Source organism: Dama dama, chromosome X (assembly GCF_033118175.1).
Source record: "Dama dama isolate Ldn47 chromosome X, ASM3311817v1, whole genome shotgun sequence".
NCBI classification, from domain to species: domain Eukaryota; kingdom Metazoa; phylum Chordata; class Mammalia; order Artiodactyla; family Cervidae; genus Dama; species Dama dama.
Genome location: NC_083714.1, coordinates 121,046,439 through 121,071,685, shown reverse-complemented (window position 1 = coordinate 121,071,685; position 25,247 = coordinate 121,046,439). Strand labels below are relative to the sequence as shown.

At 36.8% G+C, this 25,247-nt stretch overlaps 1 protein-coding gene across 1 annotated transcript in view; it reads right to left on the bottom strand.

Moving 5' to 3' along the window:
* Positions 1-25,247, bottom strand: part of DMD (dystrophin) — a 2,165,569-nt gene that overhangs the window by 1,143,466 nt on the left and 996,856 nt on the right. Inside the window, exon 43 of the mRNA XM_061137756.1 lies at positions 18,284-18,431. Coding sequence (XP_060993739.1) covers positions 18,284-18,431 — 148 coding nt within the window. The remainder of the gene's footprint in view (positions 1-18,283; positions 18,432-25,247) is intronic.

Genomic DNA, 25,247 nt, shown 5'->3' with positions numbered 1-25,247 from the left:
GAGGATTGGGGTTTCCTTTTAGTGAATGAAACTATTTCTGTGTGAACTATAGAACACTCTGACCCAGAAAGTGATGGCTGGATTACTTCCTAGAACGTTCCTTAACTTTCTACAATTTAGATTTAAATAAAAAGAATAATTCTTATTTCATTTAGTTATTTGAGAAATAAATGAAAAAAATGAATGAAGTGGTGATCATGCAAGCAAAGCCAAAGACTGTGTAGGGAAGATGCTAAGGGTAACTTCCAACTCCTGTTACAGCTCGAATTTTTTAACTTAGGGGATGACCCTTCATCTCTCATACCCTTCATTCTTCCCTCCTCTCTTTCTGTCTTCTTCATGGGTGACCCTATCTCCTAGCCCCTTGGCAATTTGCCTATGGCTCTTTCTGATTGTCAGGTGATAGCCACCAACATACAGGGAAAGTCATTCCTTTCTCTTATTCATTAACAGTTCTGTGCAATGAGAGGTTTGGGCTCCCAAGTTTCCATCAGCCAAAAGGTAGAAATCACGGAGAAGTGGTAAATGATTATTGCAGTGTTGACAGTTATAGCTAATGAGGGACCATATTTCTCAAAGAGGAATATTTATTTTGAAAGAAGAAATTAAAGATGGGAATATTACTACACAGACCTTCCTTTATTTCTCCTTTGAGAATTCTATGAGAGTGTATACTTATTTGTTTCACTACCAGATCCCTGTTTCTCGGAATAGTATTTAGCACATAGTAGGTCCTCTACAAATATTTGTTTAGTTATATATTGAGAGAGTTGCTTGGTGGAATCTAACTGGCTAAGAGCCCATACTGACACCCATTCTGCAGTACTGCTTCTTTTGGAAGCAAGGGCTTAATATCTGATATGAGGAAAGCTGACAATGATACACAAAATAACCAATTTCCTCCCTATTTTTTTAAAAAGTACTTTGATCTTTTAATGTGAGATTCTTAATTCCTTTATGACCACAATGAGTCCATCTTAATCACATGTGCCATTTATTTTCAAGCAGAAAACACACACACAGCACCTTCAGATGAATACTTAAGTAGAAATAAACCATTTAAAATGTGTTTACATGTGGAGTGTCTAGAAAGAAAATAAGCATGACAGGATCACAAAATCTGCCATGTATGTTCCTCTAATAACAAGTTGAGTATGCACTTTTTCAAGTACACTAAGCTACTTCAAAGTGAAATCTATATGCAGGTCAAGAAGCAACAGTTAGAATTAGACATGGAACAACAGACTGGTTCCACATTGGGAAAGGAGTACATCAAGGCTGTATATTGTTATCCTGCTTATTTAACTTATATGCAGATTACATCATGAGAAATGCTGGGCTGGATGAAGCTCAAGCTAGAATCAAGATTGCCGGGAGAAATAATAATAACCTCAGACACGCAGATGACACCACCCTTAAGGCAGAAAGTGAAGAGGAACTGAAGAGTCCCTTGATGAAAGTGAAACAGGAGAGTGAAAAAGCTGGCTTAAAACTCAACATTCAAAAAACTAAGATCATGGGATCCAGTCCATCACTTCATGGCAAGTAGATGGGGAAACAATGGAAAGAGTTACAGACTTTATTTTCCTGGGCTCCAAAATCACTGCAGATGGTGACTGCAGCCACATAATTAAAAGCTGCTTGCTCCTTGGAAGAAAAGCCATGACAAACCTAGACAGTGTATTAAAAAAAAAAAAAATAAGACAGAGACATCATTTTGCTGACAAAGGTCCATCTAGTCAAAGCTATGGTTTTACCTGTAGTCATGTATGGATGTGAAAGTTGGGTCAGAAAGAAGGCTGAGTGCCAAAGAACCGGTGCTTTCCAAATGTGATATTGGAGAAGACTCTTGAAAGTCCCTTGGACAAGGTTGTTCTTAGAAAACAGCTGTCACTCCACACACAACCTGTCTTCTTGGCTGCTTACCAAATTCTGGCCTCCTACCAAAATCCTGCTTTTATTTCAAATCATGGGTGCCCTTGTATCTACTGTTCCCTCAATAATTGACATCTTATAGTCATAAAGAAAAGTGAAAGTGAAAGTCACTCAGTCGTGTCTGACTCTTTGCAATCTCATGGACTATACAGTCCATGGAATTCTCCAGGCCAGAATACTGGAGTGGGTAGCCTTTTCCTTCTCCAGGGGATCTTCCCAACCCAGGAATCAAACCTGGGTCTCCTCCATTGCAGGCAGATTCTTTATCAGCTGGTAGCTCATAAAGGATCTCCCAAATCTATATCTCAATAGGAGATATTAATATGACAATGTAATTGAAAGGGCTTCATAAATTGGAAAGTGCCTTATTATGTTATAGCTAATGTTATTGTCATCATTAACAAGTCTAACATCATCTCTAATAATAAAAATAACTTCTAATACTCTGATTTTGATGAACTATGGGTCAAATTATAACCCATAGCAATAAAGAGGTTATGCGTCACCCATATTGATAATGACATAAGATGGGTTTAATTAGCATTATACTGATCACTAAATAGCATTTTTATGGATGAAAGAAGTTTCATTTTTATTACTTAATATCCTTAAGGCCTCTTGGGAGGGCCTGGCCCTATAGTGAGTGGTGGATATTATTCTCTTTATTAGTTTCCACAATACTTATTAGACAGAGCAGTGATTTAGTTTGTTCTTAACATTTCAAACTTCTGGCTGATGGTCAGTAAGCCACAAAATATTCAGATTCTAAGGCCTTCAGTTATTTGCTTGTGATTTGGAATAAAATATTTAATTGTTCTAAGTCATAAAAAGTTGTAAGTATAATGTTACTACTTCCTGTTTTTTTTTTTTGAGAATCACATCAAATAATATTTCTTATAATCTTTAAATATAAAGGAACTAAAAGCAACTTTAAATACTACTTCATAAATGAATATTACTATAAATATTAATTAAACAAGTATTGTGTTACATCTTTCAGGACCTGTTTTTGCAAACATGGCTTTATACTTAAGCATTTATAAACTGGCTTCTTGATTTTTGAAAAACAAATATTTTTCCCTTATCAGTTATTTTTCCCTTATCAGTTCAGTTCAGTCACTCAGTCATGTCCAACTCTTTGTGACCCCATTAACCACAGCATGCTGGGCCTCCCCGTCCATCACCAACTCCCGGAGTTCACCCAAACCCATGTCTATTGAGTCAGTGATGCCATCCAACCATCTCATCCTCTGTCATCCCTTTCTCCTCCTGCCCTCAATCCCTCCCAGCATCAGGGTCTTTTCAAATGAGTCAGCTCTTCGCATCAGGTGGCCAAAGTATTGGAGTTTCAGCTTCAACATCAGTCCTACCAATGAACACCCAGGACTGATCTCCTTTAGGATGGACTGGTTGGATCTCCTTGCAGTCCAAGGGACTCTCAAGAGTCCTCTCCAACACCACAGTTCAAAAGCATCAATTCTTCTACGCTCAGCTTTCTTTATAATCCAACTCTCACATCCATACATGACCACTGGAAAAACCATAGCCTTGATTAGACAGACCTTTGTTGACAAAGTAATGTCTCTGCTTTTCAATATGCTGTCTAGGTTGGTCATCGCTTTCCTTCCAAGGAGTAAGCGTCTTTTAATTTCATGGCTGCAATCACCATCTGCAGTGATTTTGGAGCCCAGAAAAATAGTCAGCCACTGTTTCCACTGTTTCCCCATCTACTTGCCATGAAGTGATGGGACCAAATGCCATGATCTTAGTTTTCTGAATGTTGAGCTTTAAGCCAACTTTTTCACTCTCCTCTTTCACTTTCATCAAGAAGCTCTTTAGTTCTTCTTCACTTTCTGCCATAAGGGTGGTGTCATCTGCGTATCTGAGGTTATTGATATTTCTCCCAGCAATCTTGATTCCAGCTTGTGCTTTTTCCAGCCCAGCGTTTCTCATGATGTACTCTGCATAGAAGTTAAATAAGCAGGGTGACAATATACAGCCTTGAAGTACGCCTTTTCCTATTTGGAACCAGTCTGTTGTTCCATGTCCAGTTCTAACTGTCGCTTCCTGACCTGCATACACGTTTCTCAGGAGGCAGGTCATGTTATTGCCTTTTGACAATCAGAAATAACCCAACACACACACACACACATGATTATAATGAAAAATCAGTGAAATAATACTTTCCTCTGTGTGATGAACCCTAAAATTTCCTATCTTGCTTCACTAAAACACAAATGCTGGTGGTGATATAAAAAATTGATATCATGACTCACAATTTGGAAAGTACTAGCCTACTAGATTAAAAAAAAAAAAAACACTAGAAAAAATAAACCAAAAATGTAACCAGCAGAAAAGGAAATGAGTCCTAACCTTTCCCATTTCTTTACATGCATCTTTAATCTGTCCAAGAGCTCCTTATTGTGTCCTAATTAAACCACAATTTCTCATAATACCTTCACTTTTAAAATGTTTTTCCCTTTTTCTGGATGTAGGCTTTCCCCCTTACTTACACTTACTCCTTGGAAAGAGAGTTATGACCAACCTAGACATCATATTAAAAATCAGAGACATTACTTTGCCAACAAAGGTCCATCTAGTGAAGCCTATGGTTTTTCCAGTAGTCATGTATGGATGTGAGAGTTGGACTATAAAGAAAGCTGAGCATAGAAGAATTGATGGTTTTGAACTGTGGTGTTGGAGAAGACTCCTAAGAATCCTTTGGACTGCAAGGAGATCCAACCAGTCCATCCTAAAGGAAATCAACTCTGAATATTCATTGGAAGGACTATGTTGAAGCTGAAACTCCAGTACTTTGGCCACCTGATGCAAAGAGCTGACTCATTTGAAAAGATCCTGATGCTGGGAAAGATTGAAGGCAGGAGAAGAGGACAACAGAAGATGAGATGGTTGGATGGCATCACTGACTCAATGGAGATGAGTTTGAGTAGATTCCGGGAGTTGGTGATGGATAGGGAGGCCTGGTGTGCTGTGGTCCATGGGGTCATGCAGAGTCAGACACGACTGAGTGACTGAACTGAACTGAACTGAGGTTTCCCTCATCTTTCCTGTGAAGCACTGCCAAATAGTCTAGTCAATTAGTTAATCCTTTTCTTGTTATGACACCTGTTATTGTACATATCTCCATTACACCTCTTAGATGTTATTTTAGTTGCTTAAATATCCCTCTACTGAATGTACGATTGATGTTTCAATTGTTTAAATGTCCATCAACTTTAGTGAAACTTGACTTCTCTGTGAGTAGACTGGAATTTTGTTAATTTTATGTCCTAAGCACCGAGCGCAGGGTCTGACAGAAAGTAACTCCAAAGTAAAAGTTTGCTGAATACATGTATTGATTTTAAAGGTTAATTGTAATAGAAGGAATTGCCAGGGCTAAATATTCAAACATAGTGGTGCTACACAGTTTCTCCAAAATAAGGGTAATTTCATGAACAGATCCATCCCTCAGGTAGGACAGCTAATTGATTAGACTCCCAGCTTTGTGCATGGGAGTGGTTGGTGTCATGGACTCCTCTTATTTGAACATCATTACAATTCTATTTCAAAATTTCTGTTCTTCATGATATCCCAAGGAGACTATGAAGGATTTAAAGAATTCTGTCTCCTTAGATGACAGTATCTTGGGTGGTTATGTACAGGTTGAATTGCCCTGAATACTCTTTTAGGGATAGTCCTGATTTTAAGATAAAAATTGCAAATTCCTATAAACTACAGATTGGTAGTGTGGCTTATTACAACATGTGGATCTTAAACAAAGGTTTACAAGCCTCTGTTAAGTCGTGCCGTGTAGCTTATTATTTTTTAAACAATTATGTTGTTTTAAAGTGAAGGTTGTTTCAGCAATCCATTGTTAATATTTAAAAATATATATATTGCCCTTTTGTAAGCACATACAAGTGCCATATATTATTTAAAAACAAATAGAAATTCAAGGGTAAAATGTTTGAAAATGTATTATTTAAAAATAGCAGTAAAAGGGATTTTCAAAATAAATCCATGTTAACTAGGATTTACAATACAATATAAGCCTATACTATTAGTTGTAATGCCAGGATTTGGAGAACTATGCTGGAACATTAAATTTATTCCTTTTCACAGCCTGTGGACATTTTAATGTCTGAGTAGCAATAAGAACAAATTACCTAAAAACTTTTAATAGTGTATAATAAATTAAGACTGAATGGTAATGCAAAAGTGGGTACAACAGGATGAAATTATGAATCTCATATAATGATCCAACAACACTTAAAGTGTGAAAACAACATTGGTATTCTGGAATATACGACCACAGTTGATCCTAATTGTTTTTCTCTTGTCAAATAGAAATTGCACATCAATCTCAAAGTATTGCAAACTGTTCATTACATGCAAATGGTTATGCTATGCAGGCTCTCCAAGGGGACTCAAACTTATTTACAAAAGGAATCAGGCTGGAAGAAGAGTTTCTCTGATGACACTAGGTCTCCATTAGAGTTCTTTACTGATAAGCAGTAAAGTTTATAAACAGATAAGTTCTTTACTGTCTGCCAGTAAAGAAATCCACAATCAGGAAATGGAGTTCACAGGATGGAAGGGAAAATCAAAGAATCAAACCTGGGACAATCAGGACTCTAGAGGGTGCCCACAGCAAGGGTTGACTGTTGGTGTTGACCAGTCATTCTCTTTAGAATGGACGAAGTCCAAATTTATCTCTTATCTCAAGTTTAAAAGTCTCAGGGAAGAATATGATTGGCCAAGCTTGGGTCCTATGCTTAGGACCATAGAGATGATGGGAGAAATGCTCTGGCAGAACAATCTCAAGAACTCTCTTGGACAAAACACTTGATTTATTTTCCCATGAAGACTACTCAGGTACTCAAGAGGACCTGGCAGTAATATCAGTAAGAATAGTTTCTATATTCTCTTCAAAATGTCTAAGTCCACCACACACTACTTTCGTGACTTTAAAATCTCTTTTTATTTTTATTTATTTTTTTTTTGAAAATGAGTGCATTCTTCTTTTATTTTTTTTTCCTGTTTGTCTCATAGCTTTAACAATTTTTTTTTAATTATTATTATTTTTTTTTTCCAGTGGGTTTTGTCATACATTGATATGAATCAGCCATGGATTTACATGTATTCCCAATCCCGATCCCCTCTTATCCTTTCTCCTAATGCATGGAGTTGGAAGTTGACTCTAATAACAAGTCTATTTTGATTTACGTTTTGTTACCATGACTTTTAGTGTATTTGATAATCATGGTTGAAGTCTATTTTACTGTTATCTCAAGCAACAAAGAATATTTAAAGAGAGGGTAAGAAGGACCCTTGTACTTTTATTGCAACTTTTTATTACTCTACTACTCTATCTTCTAAAGCAAGAGTTAATAAACTTTTTCTGTAAAAAGCTACATAGTTCATACTTTGTCCTTTGTGAGCCAGGCAGTCTCCATGGTAACCACTTATCTTTGCCTTTGTAGCCAGAAAGCAGTTATAGATAGTAAATAAGTGTGGTTGGGTTCCAATAAAACTATTTGCAAAAACAGCCAGCTAGCAAGATTTGGCCCCATATGATACCTCGTCTGGAGAATTTAATATTAACAGTGTCAATAATATTTAGTGCACTATGTATTATATCAAACTCATTTAACTGTCAGACATCTGAAGGATGTCATAGGTGAGATATTTACTCTAATAATGATCAGTTCAGTGTTCCACATGGAGTTCTAGAACCTATGGTGGCAATATTAGTTTGTTTCAGATGGGAATTATTCCTCAAAATGAATCCAATTAAGTAAAATGAATGACTACATCTAGGACATGGAGGCACTAAAACTTCGAGGACTCTAAAGCAGTAAACTAAAAATATTTATCGACAAATAGAAAGTAATTGTGAGCCAATAAAATCTCAAGGGGAAATATGCCAACATGTGGTCTGATATGTACTCATATTAGACTTCTTTACTATCTTTCACTCACCCATGTCCCTGAATCTTTCCTCCTTACTAGTTTTGATCAGAATAGCCTAATACAAGATTCCTGCCAGTAAAGTGCTGTCAACTCTAGCTTCACAAAAGAGCAAGAATTTAAAATTTTGTTAACTATGATGTTTGCAAACAATCCTGATCTCTGGCTTGTACCTATAATTTGGTTCTACAGTAGGAAGATTCACCATTCTTATGACTAGATACTTGCTATTCAGCTTGATGAATAGTTCATCCTGAACCAACTCATCTGTGAACAGGCCTCTTGTACTATAATTTGTCAATTTTATCATCGTTCACAATTTACAACTCATGTCAGAACATTTTCTCACTCTCTTTGTATGACTTGTTCAGAGTGAGCTCTCTCCTTATGCTGCCTTTCACCATATTGCTCTTTTCTGTTTCCTCAAATCTTCTCCCAGTTGAGTTTGGGAATCCCAGCAGCGTTATGGAGGAGGGACAAGTCTGTCTCTCTGCGACTCCATGGACCAGGCTCCTCTGTCCATGGGATTTCCCAGGCAAGAATACTGGAGTGGGTTGCCAATTCTTTCTTGAGGGGTTCATTTCAGCCCAGGGATCAAATACGCCTCTATGTCTCCTGCATTGGCTGGCGGATTCTTTACTACTTGTGCTACCTAGGTAAGAAATGCTTAACTGCTGTAGAAAAATACTCATTTTGCTACGCTGGCTCCAGTGTTAACATGTTGTCATGCATTTCTACCTTGGCCTTCATATGCTGATGCTGAAGCTGAAACTCCAATACTTCGGCCACCTGATGCGAAGAATTGACTCCTTGGAAAAGACCCTGATGCTGGGAAAGATTGAAGGCAGGAGGAGAAGGGGACAACAGAGGACGAGATGGTTGGTGACTCGATAGACATGAGTTTGAGTAAGCTCCGGGAGTTGGTGATGGACAGGGAAGCCTGGCGTGCCGCAGTCCATGGGGTCGCAAAGAGTCCGACACAACTAAGTGACTGAACTGAACTTCATGTGCTGAACACATGAGACTGAAGGGAAAGGGGGCATGTTGCCAAGTTTGTATCCCTAGTCACAAGTCAAGTGCCTCCCTTGCACACAGTAGGCTGACACTAAATATTTGTTGAATGAATTTTGATATTTATGATATACTCAAAGGATCAGAGAATAGAAGCCATCATATTGTTAAACTTTCAGCAAATATGAGAGTTTCAAGTATTCTGTACAAAGAAGAGAGGGCGGCTCCATGAAAAGAAGATTTTCTTGCATAGAAGATGGAGTAAAAATGGCAGGAAGGACAAGTTTGGGGATAGTTTGCTTAAGGAAATAATATGATGAAAATATTATTCATTTATCCAATTATTCATTATGGTGAATATAATACGTTACATGTACGAAAAGACTGTTCTAGGTACTGAGGGTATATTGGGAACCATGAAATACAAGGTCCCTGCAAGATTTACATTCTGGTAGGAACTACAGAAAATAAACATATATATATATATATATATTAAAATTTCAGCAGTTGACAGTGTTATGATGAAACTGAAGCAGGATAACTCAGAAATTAAGCCTGTGTGCATGTGGCCTTTTTATTTATTTTTTTTTCATTTATTTTTATTAGTTGGATGCTAATTTCTTTACAATATTGTAGTGGTTATTGTCATACATTGACATGAATCAGCCCTGGATTGACATGTATTCCCCATCCCCATCCCCCCTCCCACCTCCCTCTCCACCTGATTCCTCTGGGTCTTCCCAATGCACCAGGCCTGAGCACTTGTCTCATGCATCCAGCCTGGGCTGGTGATCTGTTTCACGTGTGTGGCCTTTTTAAAACAGAAGAATTTACAAAAAGCATATCTGAAAAGATAACATCAGAACACAGACATATGTATGTAAAGAGAAGTGTAAAAAAGTGCTGAGAGGGAGGGAATTAGGACACAGGGGATAAAGACTGGGGATAGGGTAGAACCTCTAGCAAAAAGAAAAACAAATTTAATGGAAGGAACTAGCATTAGAAGGAATAGGAAGAAGGTATGCGAGGAGAGACAGCAATGAAATCAGAGTGGCTGGAACATCCTCTTTGCAAAGTATTGTACTTCATAAAATTTACCTATATTACCATTAATCTTATTTTTCATTAAATAATTTCTATTTCACAATGCTTCCATGTTGATGTGAGCAGGGTCCCCCCCGCCCCAATTTGGAGTTTACAATTAGTATGCTTCACTTTATTTATGTATTTTTTTGCAGATTCTTACTCTCCTGATAATTTCTTACTCTAAGAATGGGGATCCCTTGGGGATGATGTGTTATCATGCATTTTAAGCAACTCTTTACTGCTATGGCTATTACAGTAACTTATAGTTTCAGTTCTTATTTCTTTTCCATAATATATAGCAACTTTTCATCTTAAACATACCATGCTGCACAACAGAACTTGAAGAACAAGCCATTGAAATTATCCAATTATTTTATTATACTTATTTTACAAAAGACATTTGATAGGCAACAACTTAGAGCCTCTCTCTGACTTTCCATCCTTTGCTAAACCCCCTATAAATCTGTTACTGCTTCTGAAAAGATGCATAGGAGCCAAGAAGTTACAGAGGAGTTTCTAAGCAGCAATACAAGGCAAACAATATTTATGTAAGAATGAAGTGCCCAACTGTTTAACTGTATTAAGAGACTGAATCCTCATGCCTCTCCCAGCTAATAACGTTGGAAAGCTTACTTTAAAATGTATTCCCATACTTACACATCACTGTAACCCTAAAGCAAGGGACCAGAGACAAATTATCTTTGCAGTAAATTTTCATGTTGATTCCTTTATGTTAGTGTACATCCTCCAGTTACAGAAACCAGGGGAGCTTTGCGACCACCAAACACAATTTTATGAAATTTTATTACTGCTGGGGAAATATAAAGGGTCGGCAATTGTATGAATTATTCTTAACACTGGGGTCCCAATGAAGGGCAACAGATGGCAGAAATTTTTACTCAAATGATTTTTTTCCATCAAAGTCTCTATCAGCATTTGAGTCCCAGCAGTGTGACTGTTAAGAAGCCCTCAAACTCACCAGCCAGCTGGTAAAATCAGTACTATAAAAACCGACTCTACAGAAAACATACTTGTATTCAATTTGGTCTTTTACACCATATGCCTTTTTCTAGATAGCCTTTGATTTACTCCATATTTCAAAGTCAGTTATCTCCAGTAGAGTCCTTTGGGGGAGTACATTACCGATTAGGTATTAAAGTATATCCAAATAAAAATACAAAAACTCACCATAGCAGATAGTGTCAGTGACCTATGCACATTTATTCAAAACTCTTTGTTTCTGGGCAAGCCAATGATTTTTCAATGATGGTGTCTGCCACTTGAGGGTTTTCTAGGCTGTAAGCTGAGAAAGCGAGGTGAGGATAATTACAAAGTCTAGGTATCTCCTTTAAGAGGAAGACGGCTTTTTTTATGAACTCACTTGTCTCAAACGTTGGAGCAGGAGTTATCCAGCTCCAATGTATTCTTGTAATCTAAACTTGTAAGAATTGGGTCCTTTACAAAGTGCTTTGGAAATTTCCTCCATCACAAATAGCCAATGTAAGGCAAAGCTGAAGAGCAGCTAAAATTGTCTATGACTCTCTTTTAGATGCTTCTTTCTTTGCCTTCCCTTTGCCAACTCCAAGAAGCTCGTGCCTTTTCCCTTGATTTATTTCCTCATCTGAGAGATCACAGTAATGTTACGACTATATAATTTATATGTAATTTTTCATTCTCTGTGCAAATTTCTAATTTGAGAAAAGAAAAAAGTGCACTTTGCTTAACTAGACAATGAATTTAAACTATTATTTTGAGATTTGGTGGTGAACATAAACATTATGATGTGACATACTTAATCCATGTTGTTTAAGTATATACAATCACAGTGAATTCGTGTATCATTATGTTACAAAGCTAAGTTTTTAACTGTATTTATTTATAGCAATACACAAAAATATATTATACTTCTATCATACAATATATATTATGAAGGAGTGAAGCACAGTAGTAATGTTGAAAGATATACTAGAAGACTAACTTTAAGAAGATATTTTGCCTAAAAAGAGCAGATAACTAATGCTACAATAACACATTGCTGCTTTATTCCCTATGCTTACCATTCACTAATTTAAAGCCAAAAAAATTATCTAAATAATCCTACTTCTGTCTACTTCCTGCAGTTAATTTCAAATGGAATTTAAGATTTCAAGGTCCTCTGCTTGCTCATGGCAATGTTTTTATAAAGGACTGTTAATTTTTAATACAGTTCACTAAGTAGCGCTATCTAATCAAATCAACAGGTTTCATTTCCATTAATAGAAAGATATCCCACTTTTTAAAATAATCAATCTAATTTTGATTTTTATTATTTCTACTGTCAACTTCTAGAATTTTCAACTCCATTAAAATAACAACCCATGCTTTAAAACTCATTTCTTTCTACTCTAGAAGAACATGTAGAGCTAAATGTTAGCATGTTATGATTTCCACTTTTCTGTTTTCACTCAATGTACTTGTTGGCTCACCAATTTACTCCATCACTAGATTAGTTGACATTATTTTTGTAACTTTCCTTCATGGTGTTTAGCTTTCCCTTTGAAAACTCTCATTAACATTTACTCTTGTTAGTTCTAAAAGGAGGTAAACATGCCAGCTTTCTGAGAAAGATTTGTTTGGTTGAACTGGAATTTTCCTCACTTTTTAATCTAAGAGTTATACTTTGAGAAAATGTAATAAGACATAAAAATAAGCAATATTGAAGATACCTGGTTATTCAATCTGTATTTCAGATGTTTGGGGCTAGCAATTCAGTAAACGTACTTCTGTTCTCATAGATACAGGTTAATCACTTAGGAAGTGTGATTAGTTAGAGGATTGAGTAATGAGTAATTATTTTATGGAGAATGAAATTTTAAGTACTTTATGCATATCTCATTTTTATTATTCTTTAAAACAAAAGAGATGTAGAGACTTAAGACACTTCATAGGACTCTGTAGCTGTTAAAGGAGCTGGAATTTGAAGCCACACTTTTTGAATATGGCTTCCAACTTCTTAGCTAATCCTCAGAACTTCTACTATAAGCTAATGTGGCATGTCACTATTTTGTGGATGATAAAATTCTGTATATGCACTCAATCACTGCTTGCTGAATGAATATTTAAGACATACACAAATAACTAAGTGAGCTTATTAATAGACCAATTTTAGTGGCATATCACATGATTGATATTTTCTCATTAAAAATGTGATATTTTAAAAAAAATTCCCATGCTGCATGACATTTTTAGAATATCTTGAAAAATATTAATTAATATACTTAATTGTATCATTCAGTTGTGATGGGGAAAAAATAGCTGAGTTGCATGGAGCCAGGCAATCTTTTATTTACACTATTGGTAGCAACTTTATTTTGAATAATAACACCAAATGTCAGTAGGATTTATCTTTTTTAAGTTAAAAATAGAAATAAAACACAACTTAATAGAAGTATATACAGACAAGCTCATAACGTGCAATGATTTATTATTTTATTCCCTATCTAGACATGATATATGCGCTTCCCTGGTGGCTCAGATGGTAAAGAATCCACCTACAATGAGGGAGACCTGGGTTCGATCCGTGGGATGAGAATATCCCCTGGAGGAGGGCATGGCAACCCACTCCTGGCAACCCACTCCAGTGCTCTTGCCTGGAGAATTCCCATGGACAAAGGAGCCTGGCGGGCTGCAGTCCATGGGGTCGCAAGGAGTTGGACACAATTGAGCGACTAAGCATAGCACAGACACATTTGCTGAAATTCATACAGATGAGGTTTCAAACATCAGTGTACCCTTGTAAATATTTGTTTAGTACATGGCCTACTTGGTTGATATTCCTCAAAGTAACCATTACAAGTTCAAGGCAACAAATCTACCTGCTGCCAACCTGTAGCATCTACATTTTGTTTCCTAAGGTAATTCCTCATCAAAGATTTAGATCCTCTTATTCATTGTTGGACTTCCCTGGTGGCTCAGTGATAAAGAATCTGCCTGCCAATGCAGGAGATGCAGGTTCAAACCTTGGGTCAGGAAGACACCATTGAGTAGGAAGTGTCAACCCACTCCAGCATTCTTGCCTGGAGAATCCCATGAACAAAGGAGCCTGGTGGGTTACAGTCCATGGGGTCATAAAAGAGTAGGACATGACTGAGCGACTAAACAACAACAACAACATTGTTAGTTAATCAATAATGATAATGACCAAGAGAGCTGAAATTACCAGATTTCATTTGTCTTCTCAATGGAGATGCCTGATAGTGTCTTTCTGGGCCCTTTTCTGAGACTTAAGAGACTAGAAAGATAACCTCAGGTTTCTTATCGTATGTGTGTCTATGCAGGTATACACAAGTGCATATGCATGATTTTGGACCTTCTTAATCACAGGGGGAGGCGGAAAGGACACTGTAACTGTTAAGAAGATTTGCGTTATCATTCACAGTTCCTTAGCTAAAAAAAACTTTTTCCAAGTATAAAAGAAGTTCCTTTTATACTTTATGTATGTGCTATGTGCTATGCTTAGTTGCTCAGCTGTGTCCAACTCTTTGTGACCCCATGGACTGTAGCCCGCCAGGCTCCTCTGTCCATGGGGATTCTCCAGGCAAGAATACTGGAGTGGGTTGCTATGCCCTCCTCCAGAGGATCTTCCCAACCCAGGGATCGAACCAAGTACTCCCATATGGCATGCAGATTCTTTACTGTCTGAGCCACCAACGAATGAGTAAAAAAACAGACTAAATAAAATAGTTTATAAAAAATTATCCAATTAAAGGAAACAAAGTTCTGATGAAATGTTCACTTACATCTAAATCCCAGTGTTAAGAAGTAGAGACCTCTAGTCATTCTCAAGGCAATTAAAATGATTATATATTGAATAGCTTTAAGATTGTATAGAGGACTTCCCCGGTGGCTCAGTGGTGAAGAATCTGCCAGCAATGCAGGAGACCCAGGTTGGGTCCCTGGGTCAGAAAGATCCCTTGGAGGAGGGCATGGCAACCCACTCCAGTATTCTTGCCTGGAGAATTCCATGGACAGAGGAGCCTGGAGGGCTACAGTCCATATATGGTCACAAAGAGTTGGACATGACTGAAGCAACTTAGCAGGCACGCCTGCAAGACTGTACAGAAGCAAACATAATAAAATATCAAATGACATTAAAATTGTTTTGGACTTCTGCCTCTGGCCTAGACTGGATTTAACTTTTTGGCTAAAAATTTTAAAAAATCAACAAAATGTATGAAACAGTGCTTTTTAAAAGACACTGGACACTGGGTCATTAAAATCAGTCATCTCTGAGAAATTAGAAACAAATGAGAACAAATGAGATGAGCCCTACAGTCACCCCAGCTTACTCTATGAATAGAGTTCCAAGCTACGATAAAGGACAAGGGCAGAAAACCACGGGGTCTTCTTTAGATGAGGACATGGAGCTGGGTATTGAAGGAAACCAAAGTGGCTAGAGTCACAGGGCAGAGCATCAGAGAGGGACAGATATACAGAGAATAAGCATTGGAGATCTGCAGAGCACCCTTCCAGTTTCCAGTTAAATCCTAACCTTTTCCCATGACAAGTGAAAATGAAAGTGAAAGTCGCTTGGTTGTGTCCAACTCTTTGTGACCCCATGGACTATACAGTCCATGGAATTCTCTAGGCCAGAATACTGGAGTGGGCAGACTTTCCCTTCTCCAGGGAATCTTTCCAACCCAGGGATCAAATCCAGGTCTCCTGCATTGCAGGCAGATTCTTTACCAGCTGAGCCACAAGGGAAGCCCAAGAATACTGGAGATCTTCTCCAGGAGATCTTCTCCAGGAGATCTTCTGGACCCAGGAATCAAACCGGGGTCTCCTGCATTGCAGGTGGATTCTTTACCAATTGAGCTACCAGGGAAGCCCTACAACAAGAAACTACCAATGTCAAGGGAAAGAACTATACACAACAATTAAAGCAAACAATCACCAGAGCTCACATATGGCTGGGAGAGTACCCGTTCCTGCCAGACACAGTGGAAAACATTATACAAGAACATTAGAGCGAGAATTCAGATGGGTTCTGCCTCAGTAGTGGGGAAAATTTAGCCCTAGATTTTAGGTTGTTCTGCTCAAAACTCAAAGTATACGAGTAATACACTCCAAAGATCAAAGTATTTCCAAGCAAACATAACTATGTTTCAGTACAAAGGTCAACAATATTTATCTGCACAAATGTATCAAGCACTCAACAAAGTTAAAATTCACATCTGGTATCCAATCAAAAATTACCAGTCATCCAAAGAAGCAGGAAAATAACACTCATAGAAAGGAGATAAAATAAATGGAATTGACCCAAAATAGACAGAGATGATAGTACTGGTAGACAAGAAACATTATAACTGTTATTGTAACTGTATTCTGTATTTTCCAGAAGGTAAAGATTGAATGTTGAGGTCTGTTAAGATATTAACATGGAAAATGTTAAAATTCTCAAATCGCACTTCAACAATGTATTGAATCACACAAGACAACAATGTCTGAGGTTAAAATTATACACTAGATGAGATAAACCACAGTCTAGATAAGCTAAAATAATAGATTGGTCCATTTGACAATAGGAATTATTTAAAATGAATTACAGAAGAAATAAGACTGAAAATAAAAAGAGCAGAACATCAGTGAGTGGCCTAATATATGTTATCAGAGTCCCTGGAAAGGGCAAGGAGCAGAAAAATATTATTTTAAGTAACACCTTTAAAATTTCTAAATTTGATTGAAACTATGAACACACAGATCCAAGAAGCTTAACAGACCACACGGATAAGAAATATGAGGAAAACTATACCCAGGAATATCATAAACCAATTGCCAAATTCCCAAGAACACTCCCTAATAAACCTTCTGTATCTATTGCTGAGTGAGATGACAAGCTGAAATATATACCAATATCCATATCACAACAACAACTCTCTGTGGAGTAGAAGGTGGGTATATATTTACCTACAATTCACCTCTACATTTTTCATTTTTTATAATGAGTATATATTATTTTTATAACAAAACAGATTAATATGTATAACTACCTTGTGACGGACATCTTTCAAAATAGCAAGAGGTTTATAAATCTCCCCAAGAATACCTTATATTTCTTTCTTTAAGTCAGAGACCTGGTGATGCTACATTGGCTCAAAATTCACTTTAGTGCTATTAAAAATATATTTTCTGTATGATGTCAGATTAGAAATCGATGCATTTTCTCTATCTGCAATGGTAATGCTGATGAGTATAAAGATTTGATTGATATACACATAATTACACAAAATTTGACAATATTCATTTTCTACATTTACATAGCTTATACATATATGGGGTGTATAAACGGCTACTTTCTTAATATCAGAAGGCATCTTTTCTATGCAAAAAATATTTGAAAATGGAGAATTGTTAAGTTGAAAATGATATTACTTTTATGAAACCAGCATTTTGAAATGCCTAGACTATTTAGTGTATTACCCTTTTCTTTGCTTTCATCTATCTTAATCAATATTTTCTGGCATTCAAAAACTGGCCACAGTTCAAACCTCCTTGACTGAAAATTCCTACCTGAACAATTTGAACTAAAAAATATTGCAAAAGTACTTAAGATTTGGTGTAGTGAACCCAGTATTTCTTATACTAAAGCCATATACTTTATAACCTAAATTATAACCTCTACAATCCACTTTATCTGCATAATCAAAAGACACAGCCAGTTGAAATTAAACTGTATGATGTTATAATCCATATGTTGCATTTCCATTAACAAAACCCATAAAACAGTCAATAAGTACTGCCAATTAACTCTGTATTGTTTTGGCCTCTGGCCTATCTCAGAAGGCATTCTGTCAATAGAATATATAGAAATATTGCTACAACACCACAGACTGTCTTTAGGGAAACAGAGCTGTAATTTTATAATGATGGATATTTCTAGTGACTACATTATTGCTAAGTATACCACAAGTTCTCCTCCTGGACAAAATCCAACATAAGGCAAAAACACACACTGCCCTAAAGCCACAGGACACCCTGCTGTAAGATGCTTCTCTGAATCCAAGATTCAATTACACTCTGCAGTTCATCAGATAAACCGGTTATGTCTAGATTCTCATCCTGACACAAAACGTTCCAAAATGATCATCATGACAAGTTCTAGCATGCGCGGTGCTGACAACAAAAGTCAGGGAATTATAAATTTCCATCATCCTTCACAACCTGAACTTAAAGAAGTTAAGCAGTTGTGATATTGTGGTAGAGATAAAAACAGTCTGAAAAAAGAGAGATTTCACAAACTTACCTTAAGATACCATTTATATTTGGCATGTTCCCAGTTCTCAGGAATTTGTGTTTTTTTAAGAAAGTGTTCAGCTTCTGTTAGCCATTGATTAAATATCTTCATATCATAATGAAACCGCCGCCATTTTTCAACAGATCTGTCAAATTGCCTAGAAATAAAAAATAGGGATCAAGAAAAATAAATGGATTATATGGACACAGAATATATGTTATTACATTAATAAAGATATTATTTTGATAGTTTCTCACATTTCTATATGTCAGTTTCAGTGAACATAAATAATACTGAATTAAAATATTTGATAAAAGGCTGCCATTTCCCTTTAAAATGAATACACTTTGTTACTGAGACAAAAATAGAGACAATTATTATGGAATATTAGTGTTTTCTTCCCTATGATAATACTTAATTTTTAATAAAACTTCAGAAATTTAAAAGTACATTAATATCTAATAAATTATTTTTAAACTAGATACTAAATTTCAAAAGACTTTTTTGGATCAAAAATTAGCTCATAAAGCCTGTCAATTTCAGTCATATCTTGAACTAAAAGTGTCTGCTCATTAAGATCTTCAAGCATTCAGGATGACAGCTGTAACCTCTACATTGGCTTAGATGTAAGAAATCCACCAGTTAACTGGTATACTAGTCTTTCTTTCTCCTTCTAGTTCCACTGTATCCACTAGCATTTTAAATTGTAATGCTGAAGGAATTTTGTGAAAGGTAATGTATCAACATCTCACAAGAAAAGAATATTGAGAAGGAAATATTTGGTCATTTCTGGTCACAGAAGAGACTGAACCAGAAATTATATGAGTCAAGGCTTTATGTTCACTCTGAGAGACTTGCACATAAAAATCACACAGGGCATTATAAAATAAGAAATAGCAATAAAACACTGATTTTGGGTCCCCAATCTCAACCAATTACACCAGTATCTTTAGAGGCGGGATCCTGACATTGGTATTTTTAAAAGCACCCAGGTGAATCTAATGTACTGTCAAGTTGAAAAATACTATCCAGAGCAAGTTTTAAAGTCTTATGGGGCTCATGATCTACTGGGTCTGCCAGGGCCTGTCCAAACAGGCATTTGCCAGCATGAAACAAAAGCCATCCTGAAAGTTCCTGCCTATTGAGTGACCTCACAGTACAGCTGTCTGTACAGTTCTCTGAGATCTATTCTTAAGATGCAATGGATTAGTTTTGAATATCTTGAGGATCTTCTCAGATCTCTACCTCCCCTTAGGAAATTTAAGTAATTTCAGAATCCAAATAATGTCACAATTCCCTATTGTTTTACTAGGAAAGGAATGGAATTCACATTATAAACCAAGCACTGGGGTCTGTGGATTTACATATCCCATTCCATTAACTCCTGCAACACCCTCTGCAACATAACAATTATTATTCCCATTTTTCACTGGAGAAAGGTGAGATGCTGAGTAAGTTACCAAAAGGTAAATAGATATTAAATGGCAGACCTGGAATTCTAACTCAGATCTCTCTGGTTCCAGTGGTGTCTTTTAGCACCTTACATTAAATTTTCTGGGATTTCCTTTTTTTCAAGATGAATTTTCACCAAATTAAACACTTCAAAGTGATAGTTGTAAGGCTTTTATTTTCTATTTTTCTTATTTTCTTCCTATATTTAATTATATATCTACATATACTCTACCATGCATTCTATCGGGTATTACATTTAATGATTAACTGTATTTTCACCTTAAAAATATCTAAAACAGTATTTTGGTAGCATAAAAAGGCAGCTAATGATAGCCAAAAGAGATAGTCTCTATCACTAGCTTATAAAGAATGGAGATGCAGACATAGAGAACAGACTTATGGACAAGGCAGGCGGGGAGGAAGGAGAGAGTGGGACAAATGGAGAACATATAGACTACCATATGTGAAAGAGACAGCCAATGGGAATTTGCTATATGACTAGGGGAACTTAAACCTGGGCTCTGTAACAACTTAGAGGGGTGGGAAAGGGTGGGAGGTGGCAGGGAGGTTCAAGAGGGAGGGGACATATGTACACCCATGGCTGATTCCTGTTGATGTGTGGCAGAAACTGATGCAATATTAAAAAGCAATTATCCTTCCAGTAAAAAGAAATTTATCTAATAATTACATCTTTAATAAATAATGGTATTTTATAGTTGATCAAATGTTTTATATCCATCAGCCACAAAATGATCTTGGAAATGTTTTCATGGTTAATAATAATTTTGTTTTCATATATTTTCAGTGCTAATACCCAAAACATGACTTAAGAATACATCTGAAGAATGTATCCCCTATAAAAAAGAATTGTTATCTAGGGTGAAACAGATCACCAGCCCAGGTTGGATGCATGAGACAAGTGCTCGGGCCTGGTGCACTGGGAAAACCCAGAAGGATCGGGTAGAGAGGGAGGTGGGAGGGGGGATCGGGATGGGGAATACATGTAAATCCATGGCTGATTCATGTCAATGTATGGCAAAAACCACTACAATATTGTAAAGTAATTAGCCTCCAACTAATAAAAATAAATGAAAAAAATTTTTTAAAAAGGGAAGAAAAAAAAGAACTGTACATTGCGTATGTCTTAACGGGAACTTGAATCACTGGAGTCAGAGAGCTGTTAAATGAGAATCTAAAATACAGTGAGTCATAGTTGGCATTGTATCATCTTGGTGAGGCTGTAGTAGATTTTAATTTTCATTATATATATATATATATATATTTAATATTGTTAAATTTTCCTACAATGCACGCTTCAAACTTTGAATATTCAGAAAAGGACAATAAGTAAAATTTATTTTAAATTGAAAGTACAGGTGATTTACAATATCATATCAGTTTCAGGTATACAATAGTGACTATTCTCCATTCTTTTAAATAATGGCTGTATTCCCTATGCTGTACACTATATCCTTGTTGTTTATTTATGTTATACATAGTAGTTTGTGTCTCAATGCCAGACCCTTATTTTGCCCCTCTCCCTTGGTCTCCCCACTGGTAACCACTAGTATATTCTTTGAATCTGTAATTCTGTTTCTATTTTTTTATATACATTCTTTGCTTTTAATTTTTTAGATTCCACATATAAGAGAGGACAAAGAGTGCTAACACAGATAACATCTTTCTCTGTGTGACTTACTTCACTAAGCATAATACTTTTTAAAAGGCAATCTCACATGCTAACAACTGCCATCTCCATCTTTATACACTATAGTTTGAGAACCAGACTGAGGCTAACCAGACCACAGAGGAGTTGTCGTTTGGTCATTTTCCACCCCTGTAACAGTCATCAGTCTGCTTCTTACTTGGCTTTTTTTCTATTACCCAACCACCAGATTTACCCTCTTGCCAATGCTTTTATTTACTGGAAGGTGGTTATTTCTTCAACATCTGGGCTATAAATACCCTTCCTTCTAGGCTGCTGCAGATGTGTCCCTCCACTGCACTGGCAGTGACCATCTTCCAGAAGATTCCACAAAGTCTCCTCCCACCCAACCCCTCTGGCCTCTTCACAGTTTATCTATCATCTAGTTTCTCCAAGAGAAGAAAACCATCAGGGCCCACACAGTTGATCATGGTACCTCTTAGAGTGGCAAGACAAAGTTGGGGATACAGACATAAGGGAAACACTCAGGCTTCTCTACTTACATTTGTGTTCCTGGTCCACAAAAGTGGGGCAGGATGAGGTTGCCAGCCACCAAGGACTCTCTGCAGTCTCCCCTTCCCCCCATGCCCTACTGTCTCAGGATTTCGTGACTGTGTACATTAGTCCAGTATTCCTGAAATGCCCTCTTTCCCTTTACTCCATTTTCACTCAACTCCTGCAAGCTGAGTCTTCGCATACTTAAAGACTTCACATGAACCATTAGGTTGGCCAAAAAGGGTATCCGGGTTTTTCCTGAGCATCGTTCAGAAATATCCAAATGAACTTTTTGGCCACAGTGATACTTATACTGTCACTTTGTAAATATCTGAATATAGAGCATTCAATAGTCTGCAACTGCTAAAAATTTGAAAACAGTAAAGTTGATTTAATTATATTATTAAAATTAATGTTAAAATTAGTAACTCTATTCAAACAAAATATTAAAGAATAAAAGCATGCACTTTACATGTGATGACATTTAATGTGAGTAATAATATTTTAAACTCCATTTCAAGCATCACATAAAAATTTTAAACATACTTTCTAGCATTTTAACATGTGTTGTTAACAGCCAAGTGTAAATCTGTTCTTGAATTTACTGTTCAAAATTTCATTTTTTATCATGCCTACTTATAAAATTAAACTCTTTCCCATTAAGGAACATCCTGAATGAACAGATATAAATTTTGCTAGTTTTACAATGCTACATTTATAAATTTAATCTCTAGTCACTCACTATACTCTAAATTTCTCTCATTCCATTAACTGGGCATCCATGACTGAAGGTGCAGCTACAACAGGAAACACATAAAGATATTACAGAGAGCATTCAAGGAAATAAGTGTAAGTTTTACTCTCTGTATTATTACTAGAGGGGGGGGGAAAAGTTGTTGCATTTTTTCTTCCTGACAGCAAGAGGAAATGTAGACCTGCCTAAATAAAGGACAAAAAATGTCAGTATAAACATATGGATAATAAATCAAGTGATTTTTAAAATTTTGCAAATATTAAAATTCTCATTCACTATGCAAGCGGTATTTAAAATTACACTGCTGCTTCATTTATGTGCAGCATAACTTATTTCCTGCTGTTCTAAATCAAGTTAGTCAGATTATTCTCAAGCATAAATTACATTTAGGGAGTAATTTAGGTACTTTGGGACATACTTTAACACTTTCAGGCCATTAAGGTGGTGCTGAATTCTGTGAAATAGATTTAAATAAATAACACCCTAGTAGCCTTCTGACATAATCCATTGTGGCTTTATACTTAAGGTCTGCAAACTCAGCACTGGGCTGCTAAGTACTGCCTCCTACCTATTTCATCTTTGATTAGGTGAGTGGGAGGGATCTTGGCTAAAGTCTCATGGTCCAAATTAGAGGAGCTGATAAATATAAGTTAAATCAGTCATTTGCCCCAAACCATAGTACCTTACTCACCTTCCCATGCCCCCACCCCTGATCCCAGCTTCCCCAGTAATCCAATTATTTAATAAAACCTAAGTTATGCAGATAACACCACCCTTATGGCAGAAAGTGAAGAGGAACTAAAAAGCCTCTTGATGAAAGTGAAAGAGGAGAGTGAAAAACTTGGTTTAAAGCTCAACATTCAGAAAACTAAGATCATGGCATCTGGTCCCATCACTTCATGGCAGATAGATGGGGAAACAGTGGCAGACTTTATTTTTTGGGGCTCCAAAATCACTGCAGATGGTGACTGCAGCCATGAAATTAAAAGATGCTCACTCCTCGGAAGGAAAGTTATGACCAACCTAGATAGCATATTAAAAAGCAGAGACATTACTTTGCCAACAAAGGTCCATCTAGTCAAGGCTATGGTTTTTCCAGTGATCATGTATGGATGTGAGAGTTGGACTGTGGAAAAAGCTGAGCACCGAAAAATTGATGCTTTTGAACTGTGGTGTTGGAGAAGACTCTTGAGAATCCCTTGGACTGCAAGGAAATCCAACCAGTCCATCCTAAAGGAGACCAGTCCTGGGTGTTCACTGGAAGGACTGATGCTGAAGCTGAAACTCCACTACTTTGGCCACCTCATGCGAAGAGTTGACTCATTGGAAAAGACCCTGATGCTGGGAGGGATTGGGGGGAGGAGAAGGGGATGACAGAGGATGAGATGGCTGGATGGCATCACCAACTCGATGGACATGAGTATGAGTAAACTCTGGGAGTTGGTGATGGACAAGGAGGACTGGCGTGCTGCGATTCATGGGGTCGCAAAGAGTCGGACACAACTGAGCGACTGAACTGAACTGAAGTACTGGGTTGGCCAATAAGTTCGTTCAAGTTTGTCCATGTTTATTGGTCATTTGTATTTCTTATTTTGTGAAGATGGCAAATGTCTTGTGTTATTGTGAAACAGAAAACACACCTGTGGTCTTCTCTAGTGGTTCAGCGGTAAAGAATCCACCTAGCAATGCAAGAGACACGGGTTCAAACCCTGGTCCGGGAAGATCCCACATGCCGTGGAGCAACAACGCCTGTGCACGATGAAACTGAGCCTGTGCTCTACAGCCTGGGAACCACAACTACTGAAGCCTGCATGCCCGAGAGCTTGAACTCCACAACAAAAGAAGTCACTGCAACCAGAAGCCCATGCACTCATTGCAACTAGAGAGTAGCCATCCCTCGCCACAACTAGAGAAAAAACACCAGTCAGCAGTGAAGACCCAGCACATTCAAAAATAAATAAATAATTGAAAGAGCACATTCATTATTTATTAAAACTGGTCATTCTATGAACAGCATCCAGATCAAGATATAAAACACTGTCTGCAGCTCAGAATTCTTCTTTGTGCCCCTTCTCACATTTCAAGAACTTCTGCCGGTTTTCTTTCAGATTGTTCTTAAAGACTTATAGGACTTCTTCATGATTATGGATACACACATTATATTAGTTATATGTGTGTTCCAAATATTTTTTCACACTCTGTGACTTTCATTTTCATTCTCTGAATGTTGTCTTTTGATATCCAGAAGTTATTAATACACAATATAGTCCAGTTTATTATGTTATGATTAGTACTTTATACATCTATTTAAGAAATTCTCCATTATCCAAAATTTATTTACATACACTCCTTTACTTTGTTATGAAAGTTTCGTTAGTTTGCTTTTTCCCATATCAGATGTATAATCCTTTAGCATTATATTTTTGTATGTAGTGTGAAACAGAATATATTTCTCAGCAGGGGATTCTATTTTAATTTGTAAGGTAAGGCATACAAACAGAACAAAATAATGGTGTACAGTGGAAAAATAAAAGTGTGCACTGTGAAAAGTAAGCTTCTATCCTACT